At 43.0% G+C, this 8,571-nt stretch overlaps 1 protein-coding gene across 1 annotated transcript; it reads right to left on the bottom strand.

Moving 5' to 3' along the window:
- Positions 1-1,162: 1,162 nt before the first annotated feature.
- On the bottom strand, positions 1,163-6,124 carry LOC137786955 (uncharacterized). The gene is made up of 4 exons (XM_068579103.1): positions 5,947-6,124; positions 4,063-4,659; positions 3,862-3,981; positions 1,163-2,511 (listed from the first exon to the last, which is right to left on the bottom strand). The coding sequence occupies exons 1-4, from the start codon at positions 5,958-5,960 to the stop codon at positions 1,485-1,487; spliced, it is 1,758 nt and encodes a 585-aa protein (XP_068435204.1). The 5' UTR covers positions 5,961-6,124; the 3' UTR covers positions 1,163-1,484.
- Between the last annotated feature and the right edge of the window lie 2,447 nt (positions 6,125-8,571).

The raw sequence follows: 8,571 nt of genomic DNA, 5'->3' as shown, positions 1-8,571 counted from the left end.
CCTCGAAACCGAGAAAGATTGGGACAAGGGTCTGCCATTTGTGCTCTTTGCTGCCCGAGAAGCCAAGCAAGAGTCTCTTGGTTTCAGCCCAACAGAGCTAGTGTTTGGCCACAGTGTACAGGGACCACTCAGAGTCTTGAAGGAACAGTTCTTGGCACAGACGCACCACCGCAAACCAATGTACTCAATTTCGTTGCACGGTTGCGGGAGCGTCTGCACCATGCTGGTTCCTTGGCCAAGACCTTTCCTCCTGTCAAGCAACAGGGTATGAAATGTCATTATAACAAAAAAGCGGTTGCATGTACTTTCCAGCACGGGGATAAGGTGTTGGTACTGATGCCGACACCTAGCTCTGCCATCACTGCACGGTTTGCCGGCCTATACGTAGTGAGAGGCTTTCCGGTCTCTTTTTGTGTCAAAGTATGTAAACTCTTACCTCGAAGCAGACATGTTTTTCCTCTCGGTCTTTTGTCTTCAGCTCCTCCTCTTATTACCAGACGGTTGATAACATACAAACAGATCTTTCATGTGGTTAGATTAGCAGATCAGTCCCTGACTGATTGCTGATACTCGCAATCTGATCGGTCGATAAGGAGTTTTTTTGTTCTTTTTTCCTTATCATCATCATCATCAGTCCACATAACATATTTGCTCAACAATCGAGTTCACCTGAGTTTTGTTTTCCTCTCCAGAGGAATGAAGCAGTGTAACTTGCAGGACCAGTTACATTCTCACGTGATGTAGTTATCTGCAGCAGCCCCATTCAGCCCCGTATCGCGTCTTTAAATCTAAACTTTTCTATTTTTGTCTTGAATGTAAAATGTAAAAGTAATAAATAATAATTCTTGAAATGGCTTCATTTGGATGGAGCGAGAAGCAGCGAGAAACCTTCATTAGATGACCCACATGAACACACACACACAAACAAAAAGGCCAAATAAACATTAGAAAGTAATGTGCAACTGGCACAGAAGAGCTGTAATGGTGTATATGTACTGATCGTGTATTTATAAAAACAAAACCAGCATTAATAGCGCCATTGTTTTTTGGATTAACAAGAAAAAACATTTTATTTTCAAATTTGTATTTATTCATTTGTGCAAGAGAAATATGCAGATTGAATTATACATACACAATAATAAAGAGCATACAGATTGTACAGGATGCAATATGCATAATAATTAATTTTATAGAAATAAAACAGTAATTCTATTTTTCACTAGTGTTTTAATTAATACGTTAAAGTGCTAAATGACACACACACACACACACACACACACACACACACACACACACACACACACACACACACACACACACACACACTTTGTCATGAACAGTTCATTAAGAATCCCTCAAAGAGACATTTTGATGTTTGATGAATCACACACAACTTTTTAAAAATATTAATAAATTGGTTCACGCCATGAGGAGAACAGCTGATTACATTTTGATGATGTTGGATGCAGTGAGTTGATCATCGTCTACTGTATCACACAAAACTTTTTCTCTTCTTTCTCTTCTTTTTCATCCACTTCATCAAACAAAATGTTCTTTTCCGTTTCTCTGCATTTCTTCGTCTCCCTCTCTGGATAAAATGGCGTCTCCAGGGTGGCTTTGTTCCACTTTGATCTCGGCAGACCTTTGAGCAGGAAGCCGTAGATCTTCTGCCACGAGTCCATCTCCGAGTGCCAGAGAGCGGCTCTGGCTCTGATGAACTGTGACGCTTCAGTTTTGTGGCCTTTGGCCAAACTGACGCTGTCTTTGCAGATGAAGATGACATCCAGGCCGATGAAGAGCGCATTGAGCCCGATGAGACCGGCCCTGGCCGACTTGGAGAAGGCAAGAGACCCTTTGACTGCCGCCTGGCCGATATCGGGGAGATCTGCCGCCACCCTGGGCACGTTGCGCAACACTTTCCCTTCCTGCAGTGCCACTTTGCCCACACTGACAGCCAGCTCTTCACTTTTCAATATCTGAGCAGCCGAGGCAGCATCGATGAGAGAATCAATACCCTTTCCAATAGTGACAGCTTTACAAAGCACCTTGCCTACTCCCAGAACCACATCCATTGGGTTCGTTTCCCTTTTGGTGATCTGATCCAGACAATCCTGCAGACTCTGCACGTCCTCCATGAAGCTCTGGAAGATCTCACCGACTTTCTTTTGATGTTTACGGTTCACGCTGATCTCCGTGGCAGTGGTGACCATGCTGTTGACTCCGCTGGTGATTCCCATCCCCACCCCGGTCGCCGTCAGAATTAGAGACGTTCCAAGTGTGACCGGGATTAATGCCAAGCCGACGATGGAGAGCACACCTCCGGCTGCCCCCACTGAGCTGCCGGCCACGCTGGAGATCTTTGCCCCCGTGTTCATCCTGTCGAGCTGGACGGCGTTCTCCTCCAGCTCGGTGAGAGACTGCAGCATCCTGTCCCGTCGCTCTTTGAACTGACTGATGAAGTCAGAATACTGCTCCTGAAACAAGAACACCGTCCGGAAGCTCTGGTTCATCCTGACAAAGAGGAGAGAAGACATTAGCAAAGAAACAAGATGACTCATCTCAGAAGGTTAGCATGTTACTGTAAATATTGGCTTTATGATCTGGTTCTTGTTCAAACTCACATTAAGAGGCGACAAGAATCAATAAAATCAACAAATAAATAAGGAGAAGTGGCTACAATCTCATGGAATAAATGACAAATGAGGTGTTAACTCCTGCTGGAGAAGAACCATTACCCAATTCTTTCATTTCTGAGTCCTTATTAGGGTCCAAGCAGCTGACATAGTCAGTCCGAGAGGATCCTATTGAAACTGTTAGGGGTATTATATTATTACGCCTCTGATTTTTATTTTAGAACATTGGGTGTCATTTTGGGGGACTTATCGTACTCCAAAACGCACCAAATTTTGCATGCTTGTCAGGACCGGTGAAAATAGACGTATGAAATAGGCATACAATTTGTGTCAAAAGAAATGTCTTTCCAGCGCCTCCTGGAAGTTGGACCGGTGACGCCCCTCGCCCAGATTGTCCGATTAACTTAAATAAAATTCACACATTAAAGTCCGCCTCCCAAAATGTTCCGCCATTTTGAATTTGGTGAAAAACACATTTTTGCACTTTTCTCCTAGAACGCTGGGTCCGATTCCTGCCAAACTTGCTGTGCATCATGAATGGAGCTGTATCATCAAGATTGAGTTGAAAGCTTTTTGATATCTTATTGCGTTGAGGAGAGTCAGATCAATTAACCTCTTAAGGGCGTGTCTTGTTTTTAAATACTCATAACATTAAAACTATATGGACTAATGACTCCGATGTTTTTTGTATATGTGCACATTGCATCCCTTAACATTCAATAAATCAGTCTTGCTATTTAAACACACTCCAGTAATTAGGACAATTTCGGATTTTTGCCGCATTTTTGTCATTTTTCGCTTTTTTTGCCTTTCTTCTTTATGCAACCCCTCCTATAATTTTTTTATCAAATCGACTTCAATTCTGTTCAAGGATGATCTCAAGACCATTGTGAGTATGGATTGTGCTTGATTCACATTTTCACTGAATGGCTTCGACGTGACGTGGACCCAAAGACACACCCATTTTGTGTGTTGGCTATGTTATAGAAAGCTGTTGTAACTGCGATATACATCACGCAATCAGCCCAAAACTCCTCATGCATGGTGCCGGGCCACAGGACATGTTCATTTTTTCAAATTGTCATCGCACAACCTACAGGCAAAATTAAATCAGCCAAACGGCATCGGATCGATATGTAATTTACATGACCTGATGTACACTTCACTTTAAATGCATATTCATATTTATAGCCACACTGCAAAATAACCGAACATGGTTAACGCTCACCTGATTTCATCAAGCTCAATAATTTGAGAAATCATCTTTTGTTTGTCATCTTCAGACAAATCCACATCAAGGTCCACCAGGGATTGATCGTTCATCTCCATGGAAAAGTCACTGAAGGAGCTGTTACAAGACACAAGTACATGTTTTATAACAGATGTTTATTTAGCTAAATATACATTATATTCTGAAACGTCTCTTCACCTTTTCATTAAGCTCCCACAGATGTTGCCGGTGGTCTTAATGTATTCGTTCAGCTGATACGACAGCACCTCCACATTCTTCAGTTTGGGAAGGAAGAAGTCGTTTGCATCTCTTTTAAACACAAGGAGATAAGGGCAGATTATCCGTGCAGCCGCAATGACACACTGAACGTCTTCAGGGCTGATCCCCTCTGGCAGTCGGAGCACCTGATTCTCCGGCGTGAACACATGCAGCGAGGTGACCGCCAGATTCTCCACCGCATCCAGAAAGGAGTCCAGCTTCTCCAGACCTCCCAGAGTGTGCTTCAGCACAGCAGCCAGCTCTTCCTCCAGCTCTGCACGCCGGCTGTCTGCAGTCACCTGGGTGGCTTTGCTCTTCATGTATTCCACAAAGGCCTTGAATTTCGTCTCTGACTGGGTGACATGGTCCATGCTTAGGTCGATGTTGTCGGCCCTGTCTTTGATGTCCATCATCATTTCCAGCTCCGTCTCCCTCCTGAGCATCCATTTCTGGCTCCTCTCGCAGAATTCTCTAACTGTGTCGATGTAGAAGAGGGTGTCGCTGATGTAGCAGCACAAGGCCTCCTGAAGCTCCTGTCTACAACACAAAACACCATCCAGTTTGTGAAGTCCAAAACTGATTCAAACTCAAGTGGAGCTCTGCATCTCCAGAGGGAAACAACATACTGAAGTTAAGCCGACAGGAGCAGGAAATGACCTCAAAGAGACACTAAATGACCTCAAAGAGACACTAAATGACCTCAAAGAGACACTAAATGACCTCAAAGAGACACTAAATAACCTCAAAGAGACACTAAATAACCTCAAAGAGACACTAAATGACCTCAAAGAGCCACTAAATGACCTCAAAGAGACACTAAATGACCTCAAAGAGACACTAAATAAGCTCAAAGAGACACTAAATGACCTCAAATGAACACAGAGACTAAGAAACAGCAACAAAAGAGACAAACTACAGAGAAATCCCAAAAGACAACACAACAACGACAAAAAGGATGCAGACACACAAACCCTCCACAAAGTAAACCACAAACAAAAAACACTGGATTTGCAGCATCTTTTGGTCTAAATTCATTTTTTCATAAAAAAGTTATATTCAATATAAAAAGTATACAAATATAAAAAGTGCGAAAGTAAAATAAAATTAGTGATAACTTCCGGGTTCAGTTCACTTCTCAGAAGTCTTGCGTAACAGCACCACCTAGTGGCGTGTCGGGTACTTACATTTAAACTTTTATATTTTATGATGGAGAGCTCACTTAAACAATCGTAATCGCCGCAAACGCAAAGGATGTGTGGTGAAAATCTCCAGCAATATCTTCTTCATTTTTTGCTGGCAGAACATTATTCCACTCCTCCTGTGGCCCAGTGTTTGCAATGTGTTTAGTGTCTTTTCACAGTAGGACGTCACTGTCTTCATCCCAAAAGTACAATTGTCTTTTGTTAAAATGCGTGGCCTCGCGAAAAAAAGCATCGCTAATTATGTTTGGACGCGTTTTAATATCAGCCCGATATAACCGAGAAGTTCCCTGGACACAGAGAAGATGTGACATCATGAGTAACTATTACTTGGTGGCCACCGTCTTTAAGTCTATTGACATTTTTGCTCGACTGGGATCGAATCCAGTTCGATCTTTTTCATAAATATATTTATATTTAATATACTTCTTCATATTTGTACGATCGCAATCGCCGCAATGGATATGAAATGTGTCTTGAAGATCTGCGTTTGTGAATGTGTGACGACGGACAGAAAACCCCGCTGCAGCCGTGAAGAGGCGAACACACCGCGCGCATGCGCAGAGAAACCAGTGGGTCTTACTGTCTTTCTGAGCAAAAGTAGCTCAAATATGTAAACTCTTACCTCGCAGTCGACATGTTTCTCTTGTCGGTCTGAAGTCTTCAGCTCCTCGTGTTCATTCCCTGCGTGCTAAACAGATCTTTCGCGTGGTTAGATCACCAAATCAGTCGCTGTCTGGCTGCTGATAGACCTGATCGGTCAGGAGTTGTTTTTTTAAGTTAAGTAGTACGTGCTAGGTTTCGTTTTGATTCCACCACATCATCACCAGCCCGGACAGCCGCGCCCATGCAGAGCTCAACCGACGCAGTCACTTGAGTTTCGTTTTCCTCTCCGGAGTCAAACAATGAAGCAGTGTAACCGTTTACAGTCTGGCGTCATGTTGTTATCAGCAGTTGATTTTATGACGCTACCTTCAGCCGGATATGTAAATATTGCGGTAATAAAACAAAGATAATACAAACTACATGTTTGCGTGTATGTTTGAAGGAGGAAGTGAAGGACAAGTCATCTCTCAGTCTTATTTTGTTCACCATATGAAGTGTCTTTGTAACACAGACTTTATTACCTGTTGGACAGCCTGCAGCTTTGATTATTTACAAAATCTTGACATGATGCACAAACAAATTCTCAGCGTTGCTGTGCTCCATTTTAACTTTTAATTACTCAAAATACTGTGAAGTGGAAAGTGGCTTTGCAGCATCTCTTGGTGTACATTTCTGTGTTTTATAAAAAAGTGAAATGCAATAAGAAATGTAAAAGAAATAGGTGCTAAAGTAAAATAAAACTAATGATAACTTCTGGGTTCAGGTCACTTCTCAGAAGTCTTGTGTAACAGCGCCACCCAGTGGCGTGTCGGGTACTTACAGCTACACGTTTCTATTTTAGCTTGAATGCAAAATGTAAAAGGAATGAATAATAATTATTGAAATGGCTTCCGATTGCATTCTTAAATTGTTGATTGTTGTTGCATTCATGCATACTTTATATTATATTGTTCTTCTATAAATGCCAGAAAATGACAGTACATTAAAAAAAAGTGAAAGTAGTAACACACAAAGGAAGGAAGATATTAAAAGAAACAGAAATATGGAGATAAAATAAAGTGAAGGGCAAAATGATGACAAATAATAAGCAGAAGGAAACTAAAGACGTTGTATAAAATGAAATGTGAAACCGGAAAAGGAAGGATGAGCAAAAAAGAAGAACAAACAAAGGAAGGAATAACATACAGAAAGAAGAAAAGACGACATAACGTTCATAAAAAATAAATTTGATGCAAAATAAGAAGAGACTCAGACTTTATTGTAGATCAATCTTGTCTTACAGGGAAACAATACAAGTAAGTCTCTATCACACAGACACACAAATATATTCCATCATGGTTGCACTGGGATTAATGGCAATCAGCAGCATGGGTACATGAGTTAGGACATTGGGGGTCCATGGGGGCCCCAATGGCCCCGGGGCCCCTGAATATGTTGTTTCGGCCACGCAGGACGAAGCGGGCGAAGGACAGCGTCAAAGCGCTCCGTCAGCTGCTCTCAGCTTAGCGCAGACACGGAGGGATCAGAGTGGAAACACTGCTGACGCGGCAGTGTCCTCGCAACACGCAAGACATGCAGCACAACATCTGCAGAACACGGGAGAACACGGAGGAACACGGAGGAACCCCATGTGGGAACCGGTGGGAGGAGGAACATCAGGATATAAGTGTAATAATGATTGGTTAGTGTTGGTGTGTGGTCCTCTGGGAGGATGCAGTTTGTTGAATTGTCACACTGATGGGTGTTTCTATTATTATGTCCACCCCAGTTATGAATGGGTGCAGGCTAAATGACGATTTAATGCACCTTAAACCATTTTTAACTGACAGGAACAACAGTATTTTTTTTTCCTGGAAACAATAAAAAGGAGCACATCTATATAATTTAAAAAAAGAAGATGTTAGGTATCAAATTAAACATAAAAATCAGGGCTACACAAATATATATTCCCAATGTGCAACCTCTAAACACAACTCAGTAAATACATGGAATTATGGCTGTGGGGTTTAAGGTTAGGGTGTTTTCCCTGGAAACAAAAAGAAGCACAAAAACCCCAAAACATTGTGTAAAAAATGAAGATAATGCAAAAAAGAACCGCTGCTCTGACTCTCTCTGATGTCTGATGTTCATCCTGGAGGATGAAGCGTTGTTAACCCTGCAGACCCTCCAGAGGGCCCATGGGTGCCTCGGCCCCCAGAGACGCCCTCTAATCAGGCTCAATTACCGAGGATGGAAGCGTTCACAGTGCGACCACCTTTAAGCCTCTGTTTCCTCTGCCCTCTCTCCCTCCCTCCTTCTCTCTCTCCCTCCCTCTTTCTCCCTCTTCTTTCACTCCAGAGGACCGTTTACCGGCGGCCCTCCCCCAGGCCGATGCTCGAGGGCCGCTCCGTAGAACAAGGGCCCGATTACAGCTGGATTTGCAGCTTGCTGAGCTGATGTCAGATCGGCATGAAGAGTCCACGTGGGACCGGTGAGGGTCTGGAAGTTGATTTGCGTCCAGTACTTCCTCTCCCTCTCTCGCCTGTCAGGGATCATTGTTTAATGAGAGTGAAAGGGGAGGAAGGGGAGGAAGAAGAGGAAGGGGTGGGGGTCCCAAATCCTGCAGAGAGGGAGAACCAGAGAGGTCTTTAGTCAGAGCTCAAGG

This window comes from Clinocottus analis, unplaced genomic scaffold, assembly GCF_023055335.1.
Source record: "Clinocottus analis isolate CAN_PGR_092001 unplaced genomic scaffold, fCliAna1.0.p SCAF_16, whole genome shotgun sequence".
NCBI classification, from domain to species: Eukaryota; Metazoa; Chordata; class Actinopteri; order Perciformes; family Cottidae; genus Clinocottus; species Clinocottus analis.
The sequence above is the reverse complement of the archived record's forward strand: the minus strand, read 5'-3'. Positions and strand labels throughout refer to the sequence as shown.